General features: G+C 40.8%; 1 protein-coding gene and 2 long non-coding RNA genes across 3 annotated transcripts in view; 2 read left to right on the forward strand and 1 right to left on the reverse strand.

The window, feature by feature from the left end:
- Window positions 1-345: 345 nt before the first annotated feature.
- Window positions 346-1,860, reverse strand: LOC119770417. Its single transcript, XR_005278810.1, has 3 exons — window positions 1,596-1,860; window positions 1,462-1,536; window positions 346-1,392 (listed from the first exon to the last, which is right to left on the reverse strand). It is a non-coding gene; the product is annotated as an uncharacterized LOC119770417 (long non-coding RNA).
- A 13,841-nt stretch (window positions 1,861-15,701) lies between these two features.
- LOC119770418 lies at window positions 15,702-17,906 on the forward strand. The gene is made up of 3 exons (XR_005278811.1): window positions 15,702-15,822; window positions 15,900-16,016; window positions 17,600-17,906. It is a non-coding gene; the product is annotated as an uncharacterized LOC119770418 (long non-coding RNA).
- A 357-nt stretch (window positions 17,907-18,263) lies between these two features.
- Window positions 18,264-26,958, forward strand: part of LOC6047964 (clathrin heavy chain) — a 28,404-nt gene continuing 19,709 nt past the window's right edge. Inside the window, 2 exon segments of the mRNA XM_038265268.1 lie at window positions 18,264-18,408; window positions 18,956-19,210. Coding sequence (XP_038121196.1) covers window positions 19,169-19,210 — 42 coding nt within the window. The 5' untranslated portion in view covers window positions 18,264-18,408; window positions 18,956-19,168.

A 26,958-nucleotide genomic window follows, 5' to 3' on the forward strand; every position in this document is an offset into this window, starting at 1 on the left:
TTTCAATCAAAAAAATCGACTTCGCAAACTCGGTCAGCTGAGTCGGTAATGTAGTAAAATTGTAACGTTGCGTGTGCGTTCCAACCCCAACTCCAGTAGCTTTTGCACCGTGGTGCAGCGCCACTTCCAAAATTAGGAAGACTACCGGAGCACTTTCTATGGCCCGGCAGAGGCTCAATTCCCAGGGCATGTTAAGGAGAAGCTCAAACACAAAGCTCACGGTGACACTCCCAAATGGCAAATCCAACGTCTAACGAACCAAAATCTAACTATTGATTAATTGAGACCAAATTGATAACGACCGCAGAACGTTTGCGAATAAAAAGTTAATAACGAGTTGAGCGCTTAATGAACGGACCGTCAACCTCCATTGAGCAAAGTTTTATTAAGGTTCCATTACAGGTGAATGATTCTACCTGAGTTCTGACGAGCGACTACCCTCGGTACCAAGATCTTTGTTGACGTCAACGTTCTAATTTGCTCTTGCTCTTTTCCTACAGACTACCTCTTAATACTAATCTGACCTTCACGCCTTGTTCGGCGAGTGCTGCGGGAGGTTCGGCTGGCTCACGTGCTGTTGATGGAGGTTTTGGAGGCCGCACGTGTCTTCAGGAACTGTTGATTCTACCGGGCGACGATCGCGTTGTTCGCGTTATGCGTACACGCACCACTTGCAGGAACCCGAGCGGACCTCGCTGGCGGGTTGGATCGAATGCGGTCCAAGCTGGACGAGCCACCGATAGAAATGCTTCACCGGACCAGGTGCGGAAGCCGCACGTGGCTTATGCCGATCGCCTTCGCTTGAGCTGGTCGCGTGGTCGGCGCCTTAAAACACCAGCGTCCCGCGCACGGGGCGGATCGATTGGCCGTACCAGGAAGTACGAGGATGGTCGGGCGACGAGGTGCGGTTCCGGGGATCTTGCTCGCAGGCCGCGCGGTTCGTTCTGGGCGAACGCCCGATGAGCACTTTGTCACGTGTCTTCACTCGAATTTTTGACCACAACACACCGCTCTGCGTCCACTGTGCGTAATCCACGCGTGCTCACCAATGCTGCCAGTGGTAAGTGTCTCGGCTCGCGCCGCCGTGCCGCTCACTCGCTGATAATGGCGACGCGGATGTGACGTGCGATGATTTCCACGTTGCATGCAACTCGTCGAACAGTTTCAGACCCCTAATGCGGCAAAGGGGTTCGTGTCGAGGGGTTCGCGGATGAACTGTTCCACAGTCCAGTCACTCACGTTTGGCCACGCCCAGGATGACGGAGGGGCGTTTACAGGTGTCCACGGACCGTAGCGACTTCCGGGAGGGTGCGCGAAGTCGAAGGCGCGCGACGGTTCCTTCCTGGAGGGTTTTTGGGACCCTAGATTTTGGCCCACGGCAAACTGTGGGTGCTGTTTACCGCGGCGAAATACATTTTAGCTTCGAGTTCACAAGGTTACAAAGTTTCAGCATCTTCTTACCTGACTCAATCCGAACTAACTCTCTAACGCCTAATTCAACCGGTGCAAGTTGAACGTCGTACCGGGTTAGCCAATCTGTACAAACATTCTGGCTAATTAGATGTGGTTTTCAACTAAATTTAGCGAAGTTTTACCTGTTGACGTAATGGCTGACTCTCCTAGGCGTCACGTGTTCTTTCTCACCACTTGCACTTGAACTGACTTCGTGGACGGTCCGGACAGAAATGCTCAATAGGGAAAGGGAATGTACATGGGAACCCGTGCAAAGTATCCGCCTCAACTACTACACCGTTGAACGTTATACGTCCGTATATCCCCTCAATTTCAACCAATCACCAGTTGCCAGATGGTCCATAAGCATTGGTTAGTCCACCGTATTTACAAATACAGAGAGCCCAGCCCAATACCTCCAAGTTGTTCGACGTGCCATTTGAGTGTACCACCCTGAGTATTGCATGGAACTCAAGCGAGGGATGGGTCAAGAGCCTCTCACAGTAGTGACGCCTTCCACAACTAGCGGCGCTGTTGCTGCTAAAGGGAGGCTATTCATGATCGTTACAAAATAGACAAACCAAAATAGAATGCGTAGAGGAGAGGAGAGGAAAGTAGAGAGAGAGAAAGTAATATTTTTGCCTCTCATTTTTTTGACATTTTCTGCAGGGGTGGACACCAACAGTAGGGGCCAGCACTTAACCGGCCGAGTAAAGTCCAAACTCGGTCATTGTATAGCACTGAAGTAGCTGTTAGGGCTGATTTCAAAACTTCTTAGCTTTTACTCGCAGCTCTAAAAGCGCTTTCAGTGCTGAACAGTGACCATTTTTTAGTGCTGGATGGTTACTTGGGATCCTTTGTATGAGCCGTGCCAAATTTATTTCAAATAAGTTATGCACGGACATGAAAAAACAAAAAATATAATTTGTTTGGATGTTTTTCAATTTTTGAGCAACACAAAATGGTAAAAGTCAATTGACCGTGCTGCGATTTTCTGAACAACGCGATTTTTTGAACAACACAACCGAAATAGTCAAAATTGAGAAAAAAAAAATTTCATAAAATTTTCTGATGAGAATTAAATAAAACCCAACAAAACTAAATTTTTGTGTCGATGTATAACCACAAAAAGTGAATGCTTGTATTGATATGACTATTTTGCAGTTGAACTCTGAAAATATTGTTATTTTAAAATATCTGAAAATTTTATTTGAAATTTAAGTTACTAATCTAATCTAATCTAATCGAACACAAGCGCAGCCAGTCCGAAGAAAGCATCCTGGAATAACTTGCGGTTAGATTACGCCTCAAGTCCTTTCTTGTCAATATTAATAATTGCAGTACATCCGAGTAACCCCAAAAATGTACAGCAAAAATTAAAGCGGCCAGGCCTACTGCGTTGCATTAACCGCAGAGACAGATTCGGTGAACGGATCACATTTCACAGAATCAACAGGGAGGAAGGATGCGTGGACATACCGTACCAAACGCTCCGAATCAGTTAGGTGTGGTGTGTAAGTGTAAATTGGCAAATAATTATATTTTTAGGAGGGAAGTGGAATTGGGCCATTGAAGTTGGGGAAAATGGGAATTGGGAAAAGGATAATGGGGAAGGGATAGAAGGGTTATTTAATAATATCATAATAAAGGGGAATATAATAATTTAACAACTTATGATGGAAAGCTCTCACCAAGAAACAGCAAATCTTTAACATTGTTCGGGGCTGGCCGATTGTGGGTAGTGGACTGTATTTAGGTTGAGGTGACTTATTTACAGCGGAACGCAGGAGGGAGGAAAACACCAAAAGTTGTAGATTTTCTAGTATATTTTCTCCTTCTTCTTCACTCTCCTGCTTCTTCTCACTTCACAAAACTTCTTCACTTGCGGCGACGATTGCGTGTTCTCGCTTCGATGGTCGGACGTGTTCTGACGTGTTGACGTTCAACTGTCAGTTGACACGGTGGGCGCAGGGGTGTGCGCAAGGCGGGGTTTCCTTTTCGGTGATACCGAACATACTCCCCCCGGTTGAGGAACCTCAACAACTTCATTTCGTTCGGTGGATGATCCTTTTCAGGTGAGCAACTCTCTGGGACGACCTTGTCCGGTGGATCGGTTGGAAGCCAGCCTTGGCGCTGGCGTTCGTGAGCTGGCCAACAGCGGCCCGGTTGGTGATCCTGTCTGTAGTGCGCCGTCATCCGGATGGATGCGGCAGGATCGAGGTTGACCGCGCTTGTCATGGGCTTTAACCGTCGGCGGCAGCATCGGTGTATGCTCCGCGAAGATCCTCACTTATTGGCCGCAGTCCGGATGGACACGACCTGGACGGGTTCGAATCATGGCAACTCGGGCGACGTGACCAAGGCACGAGTACACTGCTGGCAGCATCTGGTTGTGCTTGGCGCTGGCGGTGATGTCGTTCTGGCTTCCGGTAGACGCTGGATTGACCTCCGTATCAACCGCCTCAGCTGGTTTTTGTGGCCCGTGGTTGGCCACAACGAGAGCGTCGGACGTGGTGTCCGCACGAGCGTTCTTGGTTGGTTGCTCCCTTGGCCGGGAGTCGCACAAGCTCGGTTCTTGCAGAGACAAGATCGCATCTCGGACGGATACGACCTTCTGCTCAGCTTGCTGGAACTGTCGGATCGCATCCGTCAGGTTCCGGGTTGGGGACATGGCCACTTTCCGCTGTTCCGGGAAAGTCCACGTTTAGCACCTGACACCGGTTGGGCAGGTTCTGCTGCTTGGTCGCAGCACTGGTGGATGGATTGATCGTCGAACGGTTGGACGACGACGCTTTGTCGCTGTCACTTCTGGCGTCTGTGACACACGCTCACACGCGGTGTTTCTCCGGGAAAACACGTCCGGACACGCAAATGGCGGGGCAGAGGGGAACACTCGATCGGAAACTCAACTCACCTGCTCTCGACAGCCCAAAAGTAGTTCAGCTGGTGAACCACTTGGTGGAAGCCCCTGGAGCGGACACTTCCGGAATCCGACTTCCGACGGCGTAAGTCCGCGGCTGGACGAACGCTCGGAGGCGGTTGGCTGAAGAGGTAGCGGAGGATGACGTTGAACAGCAGCGCTTGATCTGGAAAGTTCCGGCGGTTTCCGGCAACTTCAGATCCTGGCCTTGATCGGGAACGGCGTTCACGAATCCGGCTCGAAGGACCATGTTCGGGGCTGACCGATTGTGGGTAGTGGACTGTATTTAGGTTGAGGTGACTTATTTACAGCGGAACGCAGGAGGGAGGAAAACACCAAAAGTTGTAGATTTTCTAGTATATTTTCTCCTTCTTCTTCACTCTCCTGCTTATTCTCACTTCACAAAACTTCTTCACTTGCGGCGACGATTGCGTGTTCTCGCTTCGATGGTCGGACGTGTTCTGACGCGAGCTTGGTTCGCGGGTGACGTTTGACGTTCAACTGTCAGTTGACACGGTGGGCGCAGGGGTGTGCGCAAGGCGGGGTTTCCTTTTCGGTGATACCGAACAACATAAAGCTCAAATCTTTAAAAGACGCCGCGAGGTGGTATCCCGATCGTCAGATTCCAGGTTCTTCTTAGGAGACAGGCCGATCGTTTGACGTGAACACTTTCACTTTTGCACTGAGTATGTCCGCTCCCAACCAATATTTCCTCATGGTTCGGTGGTTCTAACAAAGAAGGTGCACTTATGGCCTGTTTCGAAAACTATACAAAATCTTATCACAAGAAAATGTGAACTTTTTGCAAACCAATTAAAAAACGACAACTTTTAAATTCTCTAGAAGCATTTCGAACCGTCAAAAATCGTGCTGCGATTTTTTCCCCCTTTATTTGACATTTAAGTTACAATATTAAATAAATTTTAAAAGAAAGATATTTTTTTAATTTGTATTTTTTGAAAATGTTTTGAATTTGAACACAATTTGAAAGGCATTTATCTGTTAAAAGATTCCCAAATAACTATAAAAATAACTAAAATACCAACTATTTCCGAATTTTGAAAATGATACAAACGTACTCAAATCTGATTTAAAAACACAAACACAAAGTTTCATAGCAATTTGTCCTTAATAATTTGTTTGACTGTGTTCGGCCAACGCCAAAGTTCGTAGGCAGTTTCGAACCAGTGTGTGCAGCCCCACCCCTGCACCACTGACAGAACGGCGCTGCCAACTTTGACAGCCGATAGCAACGGCGCGACGACGAGTTCGCGCGCAAACGAATAAACGCTCGAAAAGAAGAAAGCGACAGCGAAGCGGCGAAACGGTGTGCAAAAGCAAGTTGCAAGAAGGATCGCAAAGAGGAAACATTGACGCTTGTAAATAAATATATGAGAAAGTAGAAAGGTTTTTTTAGTTTTACGGAAATATCGCGTGTTTTCTGTGCCAAAATCGGAACCCAAAAAATCCCTTTAGTGTTTACAGTCCGCTAAAATAGAAGACAGTCCATCTCGTTCAATAACCGTTGCCAGTTGCCGCAACATTTGGTCCATTCGAACCGGACAGAGGACTACGGACAGTTCGCGAGGGCAAGTGAAAAGTGGCGGCGGACCAACCGGATGGTCGCCATCTTGTGAAAAACATTCCGCAGTACGAATTTGAGCTACCAGTGTACTCTCTTCCTCCATCTCGCGATCGTTTCGAGTGTTCTGCCGTGTGTCTGTGTCCTACAGCACGGCCTAGCGAAAACGCTGACGAAAGTGACCTCGTCGGGCAGAAGGAAATGAGCTGGAAGTGATCCCCCTGGTCACCGGCAGAATAACCAAGAAGTGTGCGCTCGGCGAGAAAGCGGCACGCGCCGCCGTCTTGCCGCGGAAGAAGAGTGCGCAATTGTGATCCGGAAGTGACAGTTCCAGAACTCTCCAAAAGGTGACTCCGTGGTCTAACCAACGGCGGAAACAGTGGCGGTTTGCATAAAAAATTCGTGCCAGTGAGGGTGCAGTGAGCGAAGCGGCGGCATTTTGTGTTCCCAAGCGTGGAAAATTCCAATTCGCAGTGCCGCTGCGGATTTGGCGGTCGCTCCAGCTGCACACGGGAGAAGAAGAAAAGGTGGAACGTGTCCTGCTGCAAGCGTCAGCGGGACGGTTCCAGAATCCAGCTGCTTCGAGGCCACAGCGCTGACGGAAAGGGCCTGCTGCAAGCGCCAGTAGGAAGGTTCCGGAAGGTGTGGCTGCGAGTGTTCGCGAAGAACATCGAGCGGTACTACGGTGAGTTGGATCAAGTGCTGCAAGATTTTGAGGAGAGTGATCTTTTTGCCGATGAACGAGACGCCCACGACATGGAGTGCGCGGCAATTGAGGGGCTACTCCAAGGAGTCAACCTGAAGATCGTAGCCCTCAGTAGCGCACTGCTTTCTCAACCCGTTCAAGTCACTGTCCCTCAGCAATGCCAGCCACCAGGGAGTACCGGAAATGATTAACCCATCCACCAACCGAAAAGCACGATCAGCCGTTGCACATGCGGTGCGACGGACGCCACTTGAACACAGTCTGCTTCACGGACCGTGAAGTACTGGGCGTTCTGAGTCAAGAGACGAATCCCAATCCGACCGAACCTCAAAGCATGCCAGATTGATCCCTTGAACCAGAGAAACCTCCTGCAGCTGCTCCAACCGCCCACCAAACTTAAAGTTGTCGGCCATGTAACCTCGACAAGCATACAAGGAGACGTCGACTTGTCCAGCGATTCGGGCGTTGCTCCTACGCCACGAACAGAAGAGCGGATCGACGGTGTTCATCACGTCGGCAGGTGTCAGCCAGTGGAACTTGGTTCACTGCTGCCAGCCGACGTAGAACGAGAAGACGCTGAATTCGATGACCCGCAAGATGTACAGCTGCCAGCTGTTCAACGCCAACGTCGCACGTTCAACTGACCGTGACCGTGCAGCCGGAAAGTTAGCGGAGGAGCTGCTGCAGTCTGTAATCTTCACCAGAAACGAGAAGCAGTTACGATTGGTTTGGGACCCGGGAGTGCAGCCGAGTTTTGCTTCCCGCTCAACCACTCAACTGACCGAAGAATACCACCAGATGGCAGCAAGTCCAGTGTGGCCAGCGGCCGATTCTTTTCTTGTGGGTTTGATTTTAGAAGCTGAGCCTTCAACCCGGGGGGAGAATGTTCGACCAACGCCGAAGTTCGACTTAGATATAGGCAGTTTCGAACCAGTGTGCGCAACCCCACCTCCACTGAAAGAAAGGCACATAGCAATGTCACATGTTTTTCACATGAATCTACCCCATACGACTTAGCATGTGAATGTCATGTGTAAATCCCTTGAAAAAAATCCATCGCGTGAACCGGCAAATCTAAATGCAAAACACGTGAGTTTGACGTGAATGCTCACATGGCTTTTGAATGGTGTGCACATGAATTTCAAATGATTTTGTAGTATAAATGCAATGGCTTTCCCGAAATTTTCATGTGATGTGAATATTGCATAAAATTTTTGATTTATTTTGAAATAAGTTTTACTACGATTATAAGTTTTATTCAACACGTTTTGTTTATTGATACATGAAATAAATAATAATTACAAATTATTCGAATTATTCGTCGACGGCACAGTTAACTGGTAGCAGATTCCGGCAACGCTTGTGGTGGTATCGCTGCACCAGCAGGAACCGTTACTTGAAGCCGTGAAACTGCATGACGATGGTTCTCGGAGGCCTCCACCGACTCGACCTTGATGATCTGGATCAAGTGCCCTTGGGCACGGTGACGAGAAGCCATGTCGTCCAGCACCGCGTCACGAAACTGCCGACGGTAGTTGTGTGTTTCGGAACGCGAATCATACCGGAGCCAGATTTCGAAGTTAACGGATCAATCGGCCAATACAGCGTCAGTGTTGAGAAAAAAATCAGGAGCCAACTTTTAGCCGCAGTTTTAATTCCTGAAATTTCATTGCCGAATGTTAGCATTTATGTAATTTGTTAATTTTCACTGTTTACATACTTACCAAAAAGTTCTAGTACGATTTATTTTAAGTTTTATACACAAAAAATATCGATTCTTTTGTAAAAGAATTATTTCAATATAAGGATACGCAAATTGGACCGTCTTCGTCCGTCGCCATCTTACGAATGAATTTTTTTCATCAAACACCTTCAAGAACCAATACATTTCAATCTCACATGATTTTCACTATGAAATCAAGAGAAAAGTCGAATGGGGCAAATCCAAGTGAAATTCTATTGAAACCAAAGTGAACACCAAGCGAAAAAAGAATGAAAAAAATCTCGCTTGCGATCAGCTGATTTCAAATGATTATCACATAAATGTCACATGAAAATCACATCTAAGTCAAGGAAAAAGCATGGCAAATTATCGTGTTGATTTTTGGAGCAGCTCACGTGAAAAAGCACATGAATTTGCTATGTGGGATTTTTTCAGTGTCTGTTCCACTGACAGAACGGCGCTGCCAACTTTGACAGCCGATAGCAACGGCGCGACGACGAGTTCGCTTGCAAACGATTAAACGTTCGAAAAGAAAAAAGCGACAGCGAAGCGGCGAGACGGTGTGCAAAAGCAAGTCGCAAGAAGGATCGCGAAGAGGAAACATTGACGCTTGTAAATATATGAGAAAATACACCCAACCGGCGGTCGCAAGATTGTGATGCATAGGGACGTGTCGTTACATCGTGCTGCCACCTGGTTTTTTTAAGCGCAAGAGTGTAAAAGTGCTGAGTCATCGTCTAAAAATAGACGGCGCCCTATCTCGCCCAGCAAAATGAAGTCGATAAAGTAGTCGGTTTCGATGAGAAAAAGTGGAAAACGTGGTCTAAAAATAGCGACGCCATCCTCCTATGGTGGCATGAATGTATATCAGATTCTGCATGAAATCTGTCCTCATGCATTTTTTGCGATGTAGGGGTATGACATTTTTGCCCGTTACCGACAATTATCGACAATACCGACGGCTTTTTGGTTGTATTTCACAAAAAAACCCTTATCAGAACGAGGACTGAACCACCAACTTCTTGGTTATTGATCCGACACGCTACCACCGCGCCATGGACACTTGATGAAATGTGAGTGAAAGAGCACCAACATATCCTTCTCTTTGGAGTGTTGCTCGAGGACGGGCCAGCATTATATGTGTTGGTGAGAACTGCAGATCGCTGACATGTTTACACGCGGGCAAAAATGATCTACGGGCTTACTGCAAAATTTTTTATAAATGTGACATTTTTTGCAGCAAATCGACTGTTGCAGATATTGAGCTATATTTTTTCTTTGGGTGTATAAAGGTTTTTGTAGTTTTACGGAAGTATCGCATGCTTTCTGTGCCAAAATCGGACCCCAAGAAAATCCCTTGAGTGTTTACAGTCCGCTCAAATTGAAGACAGTCCACCTTGCCCAATAACCGTTGCCAGTTGCCGCAACAGAATGAGAAAGCCAAAAATCATCTTAAAAAATACTACTAAAAACAGATTTTTGAAATTCCATCATAAATTGGTTTCAGACTCGATTATCCGAAACTTTTTTTTATCGGCGCACATCAAGCAGAGCTTTTTGCACCATGATTTTTGGTACGCAAATTTTAGTATCTTCAAAATTATAGGAACTATCGGCATACTGTTTAATTCATCCTCTAAAGTACTGTCTACAAAACAATAAAGCAGATTTTGACTATTTTTACAATCATATTGATGAAGGGTTAAATCCGTAAATTTGAAAAAAAAAATGGAATAAGAAGACAACAACTTCCTTGGCTGCTGTGCACCCTTTAGTTGATATTGAAATACATAATAAAATAAAACGGATGAATTTAGTCGATTGTTCATTGTGCTTATCAAATTCAATACTTATTGAAATAAGACTTCTAAAAACATACGACTGAGTAAATTTTCTATTGCATAGCATAGCATAGACCGGCCCGTGGCTTAATGGCTACGGCTCCCGCCTCATAAGCGGGAGCCCTAGTAACATTTTTAAACTTACAGGTTTTATCATGGTTCTGGAAACCCTCATACGGCTTCAATAGGCTTTTATGGCCTACTTAAAACCTAAAATGTTACCAGGGAGGTTCAGGGTTCGATTCCCGACCGGTCTCCTTGAAATTATTCGACTATAAATGAACTTTGAATATGAACAAAAAAAACGCATGGAATCAGGTGGGATTCGAATTCACACCTTTGGATTGGTAGTCAGATGCTCTAGACACTCGGCCACCGAGGGGTTGACACCCCTTGAGTGAATTAATCCGTAGTGGTGAAATAATGTCACAAGGTCATTTACTATATATTACAACAATCCCTTTCCCAACGATTCCCCTACACACACTACACACCATATTATATAAATAACTCGAAGTGGTTGATACGGTATGTCCCCACTTCTTCTTCTTCCCCTGATGATTCCATGAAATGTGGGTTCCGTTCATAGAATCTGTCTCTTGCGGTTAATGCAACGCAGTAGGCCGGGCCGCTTTAGTGAGTGTAATAAATTTCGGGGGTCCTCGAAAGTACTGCAATCATTAATAATGACAAGAAAGAACTTGAGGCGTAATCTAACCATAAGTTCTTCCCGGATGCTTTCTTCGGACTGGCTGCGCTTGTGTTCGATTAGATTAGATTAGATTATTGCATAGCATAGCATTGCATTGGTGTCTACCCGTAGTTGCTACTCTGTTATTGACCAGGACCTCCAAGAATTGCTCCGTGGACCACAGATGAAGAGTAGGAACCAATCATCACCACTTCGCAACTTTCAAATGTCACTATCATGCTAGCCAATCACAGCTCCGGCCACGACACGGGACAAGGGGAAGTGGATAGGAATTTTTAGTCCGATACTTAAGTGATGAAGACCGCTAAATCGGCTGCGTCTTCGACAAAGTATCACGTGAGGTTTGAGGGTGTTAGTAAGGCGTCATCCATAAAGTATGTCACGCTCTAGGAGGAGGGGGGTCTGAGCAAGTGTGACATTGCGTGTTATAAGTATAGGAAAAGCGTGACAAAGGGGGGGAGGGGGGGGGTAAATTTTGGCTGATTTTAGCGTGACGTATTTTACGGATGAATCCTAAGATGGGTGTGAAGCCAGGATTCACCTTGGTAAGTGATGCGGCCGGTCAAATCTATTTATAGTCCTTAATTCTTCGTATGTTCTTGGATTCATTTTGGAAGCTTTCCAATTCGGTTCACCAAGCTTTTGTGGTGAATTCTGGTCGTGTTGAAAGTTCATTATTCGCCTAACAATTATGCAACCAGTAAGTGTCCTTGAATTCAACTTGCATTCAATATTGCATTTCCTGTTCTTAGGTACACAGATTCCAATCAAGTTTCTTGGATTCTTATAGCATTCTTAATCCTTCTAGTCAACTAAGCCTCGGTGGTCTGGTGGTTAGCATTTTTGTCTGCTGACCCAAAGGACGGGGGATCGAACCCCGCCGCGAGGCAATGAATTTTTCGTTCATATTCAAGTATTCAGAATTCCTTCTTTTTCATAATTTCTCGATAGGAGCAGATGGGAATCGAACCCAGAACCTTTCGCTTACAAAGCGAACAGCGTAACCATTCAGCCACGCCTTTCCCTTCATACGACTGAGTAAATTTCCTATTGACACGTGAACTTGATCGTAAAAATTGCAGCTTATCAAACAATTGTATTTTTAAACCGGGTCCGGTAATGTATTGTTAATCGTGGTTGCTTCTGGCCCCTGTGGCATTTTACGAGACGAGATTATTGTTTGATCACGCCTCCGTTAAATGAGGAAGTCAATGGCCCAGGCCTAACCAACTCACTACCAAACACCCAACCGGCTGTCGCATGATTGTGATACATGGCGGCATGAAAGTATATCAGAATCTGCATGAAATCTGTCCTCATGCATTTTTTGCGATATAGGGGTATGACATTTTTGCCCGTTACCGACAATTATCGACATTACCGACGGCAGATTGTTTGAATTGCAGAAAAAAATCTTAACAGTACGAGGATTGAACCATCAACTTCTGGGATGCTGATCCGACACGCTACCACCGCGCCATGGACGCTTGATGAATGGTGAGGGACAGAACGCGAACATAATGTTCTCTCTAGAGTGTTGCTCGGGGACGCGCCAGCATTCCATGTGTTGGTGAGAACTGCAGATCGCTGATGTGTTTACACGCGGGCAAAAATGATTCATGGGCTTGCTGCAAAAAATGTAATAAAATATAACATTTTCTGCAGCAAATCCACTGTTGCAGATTTTGAGATATATTTTTCGTTTGGGTGAAGTTCGTCAGTTCGAATCCTGGGGAGGATGGGAGCTTAGGTGGAAAAAGAGGTTTGGATTACCCAGCCCGGGAGCATGTTGACAGCTCCCATACAAACTGAGCGTACCGTCAACTGGGGCGAATTGGGTACTAAAGCCCTATGTCAATTTTTATGTACAACGGTAAAAAACACGATTAAAAACCATTTCTGATCACTTTTTTCATTTTAATGTAATTTTTTTTAAAACGACAAAATAAGCATTCTGGAAACATTTTCTTTAAAAACTTGTTTAAAGATACGCTACGTTCAAATATTAGTCTAGAACGGTTGAAAAAAAAGTTTCCTATGTAAATTTTGAGTTGCGTATTTGATGGGTGGACTCCGACGAGGCCCACTTGCCATCTGTCGTGAATACGCGCAACTCACGAAAACTGTTATCTTAGGGTCCGGTTGGGATTACCTCACTGTTTCAAGCCTACAGACACCTTGTTTTGAGTAGGAATCTTGCAATAGCGCCAAGTCTACAGCATGGCCTTGAACAATTTTTTTTTTAAAGCAAGTTCGCCAAAGAAAAATATCATGAATACTCAACAGAAAAAAAAATCCAAAACCGAGTAGCTTGAGTCTATTACACAAATTTAAACATTATTTTCCCCAATTCTTGATTTAGAATAACTAGAATAATATTGGAATAATATTCTAATAGAGAAAAGTATAAATTGAATTCATTTAAGAGAAATTTGTCGAATTTTAACTAAACTTAAAATATTTTCCCGGTTTATAAGTCGTATTCCCGAGTTTTTCCCGGTTTTCTCCTGTTGGAAAAAATGCCCAGGGTTTTCCCGGTTTTTTTTCCCGAGGTGGCCACCCTGGGTTAAATTTTGTACCGACGCGCAAAACAAATGGTGTGCTAGTGTGCGTGAGAGCTGGCTTAGATAACCCGGTCGGAAATGGCGGACGCATTTCTGGCGTTTCTCTGGGGGCTTGCGCCAGCCATCTGGCAGAAATTCTCCCAGATTTGCCCCAGACTTCTGCCATGATTTCTGGCAAATATGACACAAACCGGTCGTGCACGGTTCAACCGATTGAACCGGTTGATTTTGCTGCCAGACAGCTGGCTGAAATTTTGCCCGATTTTCGCCAGATTCGTCTGGCGTTACGCAAAAGTTGTCTAGGATAAGTGTGCCAAGTGTGTCTGAACTGCACGACAAACGTCCGCCTGCGCCAGACGCTCAAATTTACCAGATTATTTTCCGAGTGGGAACTTTATCGAGAAATTAAAAAGAGAGATGTAAGCCGGTAACATGGAGTGAAACATCCACACCCAGTCACGAAATATTCTAGCAGAGCTGGTTCTGCCAGAATCCTGCTAGAACGGTAGAACAATTCTGCTAGAATGCTGTAAGAATATCCAGCTCTGTAAGAATTCTGCTAGAATCTGCTAGAACGTCGTGACTGGGCAGCTGTCATAGGGACGTGTCGTTACATCGTGCTGCCACCTGGTTTTTTTAAGTGCACGAGTGGAAAAGTGCTGAGTCATCGTCTAAAAATAGACGGCGTCCTATCTTGCCCAGCAAAATGAAGTCGATAAAGTGGTCAGTTTCGATGAGAAAAAGTGGAAAACGTGGTCTAAAAATAGCGACGCCATCCCCCTATGGAATGCTTCACAGCAGCTTGACAGAAAGTTTAAAGCCTGATCTACACCGGGAAACTGCTGCGATCCTATTGGTACGTTCGTTTGATGGCTAGTTCCACACTGAGTGCCGCACTCAGAGCTGTCAAAGTGTTTGTTTGAAGAAACTCGCGCTAGTTCCGCACGAGTTTCGCCGCCATCTTGGAACTGAAACTCTAGTGCCGCACTCGATATTTTTTCAGTTTCATGCGAGTTCCACGCGCACTGACAAATGACGTTCGATTGAACCAAAACTGGCACCGACGAGTGCGGCACTCAGTGCCGCACCGGCTCTTCAAACGAACGTACCATATGCTGCGCCGCGATGACAGATGTGAAAAAAATTCGATCTAAATACGCAGACTTTCCTGCGAGTACCTATCTACAATGGGCTGCGTTGGTTGCTGTGATTTCCCATTTGGAACTGTCAACGCAGAAATCCTGCAAAAATATTCGTTTATTTCAAAATTAATCGAGAAATTAAAAAGGGAGATGTGAGCCGGTAACATGGAGTTAAACTTTCGCAGCTTTCATGGAAACCTTCACAGCAACTTGACAGAAAGTTTAACTCCATGTTGCACTTTTAATTTCTCGATAGAACATGTGACCTGCGGTCTGTGATTTTAGTACAGAATCGCAGCATTGTCAATGTAGAAGATCAGATTGATTTGCATGTGTTCAAAACTTGCGCTTGCATCTGCGATCCTGCGAGTTTCCTACCCACTCGGAAAATAATCTGGTGAATTTGAGTGTCTGGCGCAGGTGGACGTTTGTCGTACAGTTCAGACACACTTGGCACACTTATTCTAGCCAAGTTTTGCGTAACGCCAGAAATGCGTCCGCCATTTCCGACCGGGTAAAAGTGCAACATGGAGTTAAGCCTGGTCTACAATACCTGGCGTTCGTCTGGGGACTTGCGCTAACCATCTGGCAGAATTTCCCCCAGATTTGCCCCAGATTTCTGCAATGATTTTTGACGAATATGACACAAACCGGTCGGGCACGGTTCAACCGATTGATTTTGTTGCCAGACAGCTGGCTGAAATTTTGCCCGATTTTCGCCAGATTCGTCTGGCGTTACGCAAAACTTGGCTAGAATAAGTGTGCCAAGTGTGTCTGAACTGCACGACAAACGTCCGGCTACGCCAGACACTCAAATTCCCCGGATTATTTTCCGACTGGGTAATTTCTCGATACAAAAAAGTGCGAAACGAACTGAGCAATGTGTGATTCTCAGTTTGAGTGTAACTTCCCTGTTTGAAAAATGTCGCACGTCGTACGAGTTGTCGCACTTTTTTGATTTTACCGTTTCGATATCGATTGGTCGAAAGGACGACAAACGTGCGACAAACACTCGACATGCTCGACATTGTTTTTTCCATCGATTCACCTTCAATTCGACGTCGATTATCGTCGACGCAAACAGTTTGACAGTTCTCTTCAGTTGATCTTGTTCGGACTTGATCAAATCAGAAAAACAATATTGTTGTAAAGGTTCGTGAGGATTTTGGCTGGTTGATTGGTAAGTTGTGTTCCTTTTTTTGCTGGAAAGTTCCGGCCGGAGTGGGCGAGCGGCTAAATCATAACATTATGTTCCAGACTTCCTGATTTCAGCCTTCGCGACGGTGGAAGAGAACGTGAAACATCGTTAACCCGGCGGATCATGCCGGAAGATGGGACGGGAAGGAACCGGTCTGCGATCGAAAGCGGATTGGGGTGAGTCGTGTTTTTTTAAACGGTGGAGGAGTGCCGGGAGGAAAAAAGAGGACGATGGAAATGTGCGTGGGGGAGGACAGGAGGGGTGATCCAAACCTAATGCAATCACAAATTCTAAACAATAAAATAATTTAAAAAATAATTCTTGAATTCTTCAATTCTACGAGCCAAAACTTTTTTTTAATCTCAAACACAAAAATTCTGAAATTCTTTACTTCTGAAATTCTAGTATTAAATAATTTTACAATAATTAAGTAAAAATTATAAAACTCTAAAATTCTGAAACCTGGCTCAACTCGAGGGGGCAGCATGAAGTTTGAGGGAGTAGCGAACAGCTCTAATTCTCCATACAAACTTTGGAGAAAACCCATTCGGCTCTGTCCAAACATTTTGAAATTTTTGAAAATACAAAGTAAACATGTTTTTGGGGTCCCCTTGAATTGAACCTGCGCAGAAACTTTATTGGTCGGTGTTATTTATAAAATCATAAAATTATAAATAAATAATTAAATTATTAAATAATTTAATTAATAAATTATTAAGCTATTAAACTATTAAATTATTAAATTAATAAATTATTAAATTATTAAATTATTAAATTATTAAACATTAAATTATTAAATTATTAAATTATTAAATTATTAAATTATTAAATTATTAAATTATTAAATTATTAAATTATTAAATTATTAAATTATTAAATTATTAAATTATTAAATTATTAAATTATTAAATTATTAAATTATTAAATTATTAAATTATTAAATTATTAAATTATTAAATTATTAAATTATTAAATTATTAAATTATTAAATTATTAAATTATTAAATTATTAAATTATTAAATTATTAAATTATTAAATTATTAAATTATTAAATTATTAAATTATTAAATTATTAAATTATTAAATTATTAAATTATTAAATTATTAAATTATTAAATTATTAAATTATTAAATTATTAAATTATTAAATTATTAAATTATTAAATTATTAAATTATTAAATTATTAAATTATTAAATTATTAAATTATTAAATTATTAAATTATTAAATTATTAAATTATTAAATTATTAAATTATTAAATTATTAAATTATTAAATTATTAAATTATTAAATTATTAAATTATTAAATTATTAAATTATTAAATTATTAAATTATTGAATCGAAAATTTGACAAACACAAAATTATTATCTACAATTCTTAAATTTTATTAATTCTTATGTTTTGAAATTCTTAATTTCTAAAATTCTTAACTTCTAGAAATTTTAAATAATTTGAATATTTTCGCCAGGTAGCAAATAGGAGAAATTCTCGTATGTTTAGCAAAATAAGCACTCGCTTCTGACTCCATCCAATTTACTTATTTTAACTATTCAAACAACTAATTTTTCAAAACTTTTGATAGAAAATTGCTTGCTCACTTCTTATTGGCCGATTTATCATTTGATTTCAGTTGAAAACGCTTTTTATGAGCTGTAATTGAATGTCAAAGTGCTGATATGGCAACATTAAAGGCACGCTGGAATTAGATGCTGTTCCCTAGTTACAGTATTTTTTTTATTATTTAATTCATTTCAGATCTGTATCAAACAGTCTCCAAACAGGACAATGAAAGTGTTGATGGTGTTTGATTTTTAGAGAATGTCAAAATCGCCATTATCAATACTAAGACCTGGAAAAAAAGAACAAACTTGCGGTCGAGTACAACCTCTGAGTGAAAGCGATGGAGGTGAACGAACTACTCACGGGGCAGCACACGAATTCTACCGGATTGGCCATCATCAAGCGAAATTTGGAAAATTGTGACTGCAGTGATAGTGAATATTTGGAAAACAAAGTGCCAGGCCAGTGAAAACTAATAAATATCAATAAAAATCAGCAAAACAACAAATAAAATGAATTTTATTTCGAAAATAACCTAAAAATTCCGAAATGACAGCACACGACAATAGCACGACATCCTAAATAACAAAACCGTGCGACGTCGGTCGAATGTCGTACGACAATGTCGAACAATTTCGATGATCGATCGCACGACAAATACGACATTTTGGTGCAAAAACGTATGACATTCGTGCGAATGTCGCACGACATTGTCGTGCGACGTCGTACGATTGCACGTACGACAAACGACGGACGTCGGACGGACTTTTCAGTCAGGGTTGGAGTGCATTCCACACATTTTATGTATGTGTTGTAGTATTTTTGCAACCGTATTATCTTTCTCTAAAAGTGTATATTTTGACAGCTCTGTTCCGTCTCGTTCACATCAAGTCAAGTTCTGCAGTTCACTTTTATGCAGTTCAGTGTTTGTTAACTGAAGAATTCTCTTCCCAGTGCGGTTGTTTGTTAATCGTGGGGCCTCGCAGTCAAAAGACGGCCTGATTGTGTGTAATAACATGATAAATTAAAATTAAAGTGTGCGATGGCTGAGCTTCGATCGAATTCTCATTTTTATTGTCAGCATGGAAGATGTCTAGTGCATGCTAACTAGATTATGTGTACATTATATGTTACATAATTAGTTTACTAGACTGATTGGAACGTTAATCATTTAACACATTTTTTAATTGTTGGTTTTAACAGTAGTTAAGTAGGATAAAAAGCATACGAAATAAAAAAAAAACAATAAATGTTTAGGCTTTGAAGACGACAACTAAGCCAATAATTTTAAAAGTCATGTAAACATACATTGAACACTTGACATTTATATGTATTAACACAAAATGTCAAAAAGTGTTCATGTGGCAGGTTGATGCAAGAAAAAAGATCCATCTTTCGAAGTGACCGGTCATCTTACATACGTTGAAATTGTTTTAGATAGTTAGTTTAACAATTCAAAGTTTTTTAGTGATAAATTGGGTTTTCAGATTTGTTAAGCTCAGTCATATTTGAACGAAAAGTTCTTTAATACGGAAAACATCAATTTCGCAGGCGTACGAATACAGTGATCGATTTTCGAACAGAGTCGGCCATGTTGAAATTGTGAGCAGCCTGCTACGAAGAAGAACGTCCAATTGATTGTTCCCGTGCACTAGGCGCAGCAGCAGCGGAGGAAAAACTGGCAATTTCCAGAGAAAAACAATAGAAAACTGTTTCATAAGTGTACCAATTTGTTGTGAATTAGTGCGTGGATAAGTTGCAGAGATGTCTCAGGCGTTACCGATACGTTTTCAGGAGCATTTGCAGGTAAAAAAAAATGGCCGTAACCTTTGTGGGTTGCAAGGGAGAAGAACAGAAAAAACGATAAATCTCAAAGAAGAGTATTAGGGAGAAAGAAAAAAAAATCGGATCAATAGACGCCCCTTTTTAAGACACGAAGATATTTTTTTCTGTCCGTGACGGTCGACGGATGTTGAACATTATTGTGCATAACTTCACGGTCGCTTATGTTTTGACAAATGTTCCATTTCACCTCTTTGTACCGCTTGCTTGTACTCTTTCACTGGTTTTATGTAAAAGATTGAGTCATGCATTGAATTAATCATCTCCCGGAAGATGCTCGTACTGATAATGTAATTCAATTTAGGCACCCGCCCTCTGTTCTTTATTGCCAGTAATTTTTTTTATTTGATTTTTTTCATTTTTTTTTTGTATGATATTAGTCTCTGTATAAATTAGGGTGGTCCAAATCCGCGGTTCCTCTGGGCTACCCTCTGAAATCAAAGATTGTCCCATCACTAGGCCAGAGGCGACGCGTGGCCAAAATGTTTACCTGTTCAAACAATCTTTTCAGTAATTTTCAAGTTTTTTAGCTCAATTATATTTTAAAAATATCTTTTATTCATAATAAAGAGAAATTAGATGATGTTAGCAATATTGTTGTGAGAATTGTTAATCACATGATTTTAATTGAAATAGTAACTTTTTTAAATTACAGCAATGATCATTCTTTAAGAAGTGTAAAATTGAAATGCTATTTAAATTGTAGTTTTCTATAATTAGCTTGTTTTGTTAATAAAAAACTAAATCAAAACTTGAGGCGTAATCCAACCACAAGTTTTTCCCTGGAGTTTTCTTTAGAATGACTTCATTATGTTCCATTGGATTAGATTAGAGCAAAAATTATTCATTATTTTCAAATCTCACTAAGCAAACATTCCGTATGTTGACCATTCTAATCCTGAAATCACGTGCTCTAGTTTCCTGACCAAAACAATTAGGCCATAAAAAATGTATATTACGTTTCTCTTCAAATTTTCCCTAAAAAGACTAGAAGGGAAAAAATTAATATCGATGAAAATTATTTTTTTCATTTAACAAAAACTCGTGCAATCGATTGGACTTTTAACGTTTATTTTTGCATTGATTTTCAAAATGTGCTTTTAAGCATATAACAAATTTTGAATTGATAGTCACAAATAAAAAATTAATTGTCATAGTAAAGTATAAAAAATCTGAGATTTTTTTGTTATTTTACTGCATCTCATATCTCAATATAAATCCATAAAATAAAATAAAAATATAACTTTATAAAATTTTCCGAAGAATTTTTAAACGATCAAAACTCAAGAATTCAAACCAGGTAGACTTTATTACAACAGCTTATTTTAGCTTTGTTTTGATTTTTGTTTTTGTAACATGTAAAAAAAATATTGTATGCTTGGTAGGTCAAAGATTTTCTTCTATTTTCTTCAAATTATTTTGCAAAACTGTCGACGAACTTGCTTGCTCACTTTTAACAGAGGTATTTATTACTTTATTTCAGTTAAAAACGCTTTTTGGAAGCAATATGCCGTTCTACTATTTATAACAATTAAAAAAGTTTTACAAAATATTTGAGCGAACACGCCAAATCGTCTGGGCATCATGAAACAGCCAAGCGCATTCGTATCCATAGAGCTCTCAAAGAAAATCTGACGCGCATTGAAAATCCTCCCAAGCAAAGTTCACAGAGAGAGAGAAAGCTCCATATTTTGCTCTCTCCCTGCTCGTGTCTCAGCTCGCGCGCTTTTATGTCGACTGTGCAAAAGCTTTTATGCACAGCCTGAACTACCACATTCATACCGTCCAGCGTGTACAAATAGGGAGGGCTTTCTGTGTATTTTTGGATGCTTTGTATGGGAACTCGTGCATGGAGAAATCCGAACAGGTTGGCGGCGTGCGCGTTAGATTTTCATTGACGCTCTATGATACGAATGCGCTTGGCTGTTTCATTATTCCAAGAAGAGTTGGCATGTTCGTTCAATTATTTTGATGAACAAATTTTAATTCTTTCTTCAAAAAGAAAACAAAATGATCACCTGTCCTATGAACAGGTTGAACAGGTGGACGCGACGCCTCTGCACTAGGCAAAATTCCAAATTTGAGCTCATTCTGACCACGGAAACCCCTCCCTCTAATCACTTGAAGTTTGTATTGGAGAAGTCGTCAACATGTATGGAGAAAAGCAACTGTTTCTGTTTTTTACTTGTGGACTGCCGTTCTACGCATAATTGTCCCATGTTCAAAAAAGTGCAACTGAGAAAAACGCGATTGAAATTTTTCGATCGTTTTTTGTGTTTCTACGCATAATTGTCCCGTGGGTCCCTATTCACCTTATACGTCCCTAATCATCCCAGTTAGCAGTTTATTGCTCTTATTAGTTATCCTCTTGATAAATAACAGGTAAACAAGACACAATACTTCGTATATCTAAAGATTTCGTGATAGAAAATACTTGGTGGGACAATTATGCGTAGAAGTTCAACGATGGGACAAACAGACTTGATGTTGTTTTCAATGAGTTTCCGAACAAAGTACTAAATTGTATGTGTTTTTCGAAAAGTAAACGTCAAACTAAACCTAAAAATGACAAAAGGTCAGAATCGACCAAAAATGACACACTCAGCCAAAATATCTATTTAAATTCATATGGCTAACCTTATAGACACCAACAATATCCTCATTTTTCCATTTCATATGCGTAACTTATGGCTTATGATCGATTTCATTAAATTTATAAGGTTCACTTATGACATTCATTAATGTTGTTTATGTGAAAAAGTCATATGGTTAACTATATAAACAGTAAATGTATTATCACGGAGCACATCATCTCGCAAAGTTGAACGCGTCCGTTAAATTGACGCTTAGCCAACAAGTCAGCAGCGCAAGTCGGTGGCCCGAAGCGACCGGAAGCTGCAGAAGGATGTGACGATCTGGTCACGCCCGAGCGGCAGAACCTGAGTAGGTACCCACGGACGCCGGTACCAGTATCGACCGAAAAGAGCCACAGCGGAGTCAAGAACGGAGTGCGGAAATGAAGGTTGTCAAACCGGTAAGTTCAATCAAATTATTCTATAACTCGAAATAACCGTCCTTTTTTATTTCTTCTCAGTCACCGGAAGCACCACAGGACGAACAAGCTCCTTAACCCACTCGCGAGATCACCCCCTTTCTCCCGGAATCAGTCAGTCGTTGAGAACGCCGTAGAGAGCACCGCCGATATTGGCCCAGCATCGCTAAGAAAGTGCACGAGAACATAACCACGGCAGCGGCAACGGTCGGTTGCCTGAGCATCTTGGAAACGGCCGCAAAACCGACGAAGGTTGGGAGTTTATTGGAAGAAGGGAGTATGGCAGGAGGAGAAAAAAATGTAGTCCTAAGAAAGTCGTGGCGAGCGTTCCCGTAAGTAGAAAACTTCACCGGAATAGGAGTTTGGAATGTTATTATGATTTGATTGAAATAAATTGTAAAAATTTTAAGCAAATTCAATGTTTACATTTCCAATAACAAAAGCAAAAATCATTAAATGTTTTACAAGTACCAAATGCTGCAAGCTTCTCATATTTAAATTTCATAAGGTTTACTTATGAAAGCAACAATTGATCATATATATTACATCTATAAGGTTACCTTATGGAAAGAAATCCATTTATTGATCCTATAAAATCTATATGGTTAGCGTATGGAAAAAATCTATATGGCATCCTTATGGCTGGTATGAAGTGTTTTGGCTGAGTGCATGGGACAATTATGCGTAGAACGTCAGTGGTGTCGTCCTTTTCGGAAGCTAATGACTTTTCAGCAAAAAATCCAAAAAATATGGTGTCTTCGGGAAGGTTGTTCAAAATTTAATGAAGGTTCTACATCTAAGAAACGATAAAGATTGGAAGGCGCCACAAGTAAAAAACTGAACTTGAAAAAAGGGCGGAAGAATGTAACCCTCAATAAGGGTTTTGTTCATGGCTTTCTACCTAAGGTACTCGCAATTGAGTGTGTAGTACACTCAACCCCCGGTGGTTGGTCACTTTTTCGTTTGACACTTTTTTAGTTTGTACCCCGTTGGTTGGTCAAAGTCAAACTAAAAAGTGACGAACTGTCACTTTTTACACGGCGCTCACGCACACTATCAAAACAAACGTTTAGTAGTGTGTGTGAACTCCGTGTAAGAAGGGTGTCAAACTAAAAAGTGACCCCGTTCGTTTGACAACAGTTGGTGTCAAACCAACGGGGTTTGAGTGTAGTGCGGTTGTCAAAATCGTTATCTCTGACTCTCTCACTCCACTGACACTGACATTGTTTATGTTTTGGTTTTCCTGGCACGATCCACTGTTCGTTTGTTATTGGGTTTTGTTTACCTTGTGTTGACAGATAAAGGGTAGATAGAACCCTTTTAAGGGGTACTTCTGATTTTGAGTGTACAATAACTTAATAATGCAGGAAGGAATAAGAAAAAAAAACAACAACAACAAACATTATCAATAGAGTTATCTACGTGCGCATGTATTGCGTGTACGTACACGAAGGGTTTTTAGGTTAACATTTCTGGAGCAACATTTGAAAGGGGCGGTACGACATTGCTCTTACGGCCTTTCGTCCCATTTAAATGCGTGTAATCAAAGGCCGTAAGAGCAATGTCGTACCGCCCATTTCAAATGTTGCTCCAGATTTGTAACCGCCAGCAAAAACAAATAATAAGTTCCCGGTGAAAAATGTGGAACTGTATAGGACATACTGTAGGACTACCATCTTACTCAACGCAGTCAGATTTTTTTTCTGTTTGAGTATTAAGACACTGAATCCTGATTACAAGAACTATTGTATCGTGTAACCCATTTTTACTGTTATTAACGTGAAGACTTCCATCATTGTCCTGATTTTTCGTTGAAATATATAAATTTTGCGTCGCTTTCAATATTTTGACAAAATTCCTTCAACAAGTTGTTTAGAATAGTGCCCTACACATGCTGAGTCCTTTTGGTAACGATTATCCCATTACTTGCAAAGTTATGAAAATCGTCATTAATCAATGATTGCCAACTAGGACGTAAATGACTGTGCCACAAAATTATATAAATTTTGAAGCACAATCGATTTAGATCTAAAATTCTTTCAGTGGCTTCCAGAAGGCTCCAATGGGCACATGCTGATTCCTTTTGATGCTGAAATTCGGTAAATTGAATTTAATACAGAATATTTTATAGTAATGATCAATTTTCTTCGAAAATGATCAACGGCTTCACCTTAAGCATTTCCAGATCTATAACACAGTCCCATTGAGAGGGAAAGTGCTGTTCCATCCAGATGCTGTAAACTCCTTTCCTTGTGCCTTGTACGCTATGTATCGCTAGAACCGCGGTGACAATTCTTTATCGTCATTTTTCAGCTCAATTGTCGAAGATTTGAAGAGGTTTTTTCGTCTTTTAGTTTTCATATAGGGAAAGGGAAGGGAAAATTTTATTCAAAAAATATTATTGCTAATTATATTGAAAGGGGAAAAATGTTTAGATAACAAGAGATATTTCCTTCTTTAAACTAAATTTTCAATAAAAATATCAAAATTTCATTATAAAGATTTATTGTGGATTATTCAAAAAGGAAACAATTTACTATTGGGGAAAAACATAAAGTTGCCTAATTTTTCGAAAAAATAATAATAATCTCTTGAAGATCTATAAAAAAGGTAAATAAACAATACATTTTCATTCGTGAAAATGAGAAATACTTATAAAATAAAACAAAAATAAAATCTAGTAATAATTATGCCTAACGTCCATTATGCCAAACGTCCTAGATGGTTTTTGAACGAGTTATGCTAAACGTCCATTATGCCAAATGTCCAATTTGCCAAACGTCCTTGATGGTTTTTGAACGAGTTATGCCAAACGTCCATTATGCCAAACGTCCCTGATGTCTCGGATCAATTGTGCCAAACGTCCATTATGCCAAACGTCCTTCTTGAAAACCCGTTATGCCAAATGTCCATTATGCCAAATGGGGTACACCCAGCTCCATTTGATTGAAAGATGATTTTGGTTAAGTTACATTTAATTAAAAAATCCTTATACGTGTGGACAGCAGCCGTATTGTGTTCTAAGAATCCAAGAATGATAGAAGAAAAAAAACATTGTTGTTCGGACGGTGTCAAAAGCATCGCAACTAAATTTGGGAAATTATCCGCTTCGCAGCAGATCAAACTTTGTAATTTTCTAACATTTTTCAGTTTTATACTTTCCAGAAATCCTTTTCCTACTCCTCTTGTCATCGTCCTTCACTAGAATACAACGTATCAACAAATTTCATTCATTTTAATTTATATTTTTTACTCAATAACATATCGTGCACTTTTTGTTCAGTGTTACTTACAAGATCAATTGCATTTTCTTGCTCGCTCCGTCGTAGTCCAATTCTGCCCTTTACTGTGTATCGTTATTGCTCTGTCCTGTGGGTTAGCACAGAAATTCACTTATTTTTTTTTGAGCAGATAAACATTCGCGATTAAGCTCCAGTTTCCTACAGTTATACAGTTAATTTTTGATCAATGTGATAAAGATTATTTATAATGAATTATTATTTCAATAAATGACCAGGTAGCAGTTATTGATCAGCCCGCCTGTGTGCTTCTAGCAGATGCGGTGAATGAAGCTGATGTAGGTGGTAATCTCGAAAACACAAAACTTTAAAATTTGATATCTCTGGAACGAAACATATTCATTTTTGTCGATAAGTTAATCTTATGTAAAATTGAGTCTAAGACCAACCTTCTATGATGTGTGGTTCCTGAGCTATCGCCGTTTGAAACTAGGAGGTTCGCTCCAAAATCGCCAAAAAGATTTTTTGGGGAGGTACAAAATGGAGTGGTGGTCCAATTTGGATGAAATTCGGGATTCTTGCATGTTTTGATAGTATCAACAGACCTGCCAAATTTGAGCAGGATCGGAGAGGGTAATTTTCAAATTTACCCTTTTTCGTGCACAGTTGAGATGGAATGACCCATATGTGATTAACAATAGATATCATATTATCAGAGCGTGTGAGAGAGAATTATAATTTCGATGAATTAGTTCATCCATGAATTGTCATCTGTTATTATTGAGTAATTTTTTAATTAATGATATTGTAATTGAATTTAAAAAAATAATAATAATAATATTTACAGGTAAACTGCCAAAAAATTAAGAAAAAAATGCAATATTCTTTGCAGGTGGTCGAGGGACACCGAACAAAATTTCTAGAAAACACAACAGAAAAGAATATTAGAGAGTATGAATGAAAATTTGCAACAATAATTGTAAAATTGCCTTGATTTGTATTGAATTGTAATGAGGTATAGTTTTGTTAATGCAAACTACATAAAGGAAAAAAAATTGTAATAAAGCAGTAATCCAGCTGCGTGTAAAAGGCCTGGGTGTAAAATAAATTTTGCATTATTTTATGAAATTCTGTGTAATATTACACCCTGAAATATGTAGCCCATCAGTATGGGAAACCTACTTGACCGAAATGTCAAGCTCATATATACGTTTATCATTTCCATTTTTCAACGGTCTGATGGCCTAGCGGGCTAAGGCGCCAGTCCTTACTGTTGGTGGTGGGTTTGAATCTCGTCGGTTTTAACTTTTTTTTTTGTGTTTACAAAAATTTTACATGCAGTGTGTAATATTAAGTGTTTATTTTGACGATGGTGATGTGCATGCTTTTGCATGCGATTTTACCATCGGACTTCTGTGTAA

The sequence above is a fragment of the Culex quinquefasciatus genome, chromosome 3 (assembly GCF_015732765.1).
Source record: "Culex quinquefasciatus strain JHB chromosome 3, VPISU_Cqui_1.0_pri_paternal, whole genome shotgun sequence".
Classification (NCBI taxonomy): Eukaryota; Metazoa; Arthropoda; class Insecta; order Diptera; family Culicidae; genus Culex; species Culex quinquefasciatus.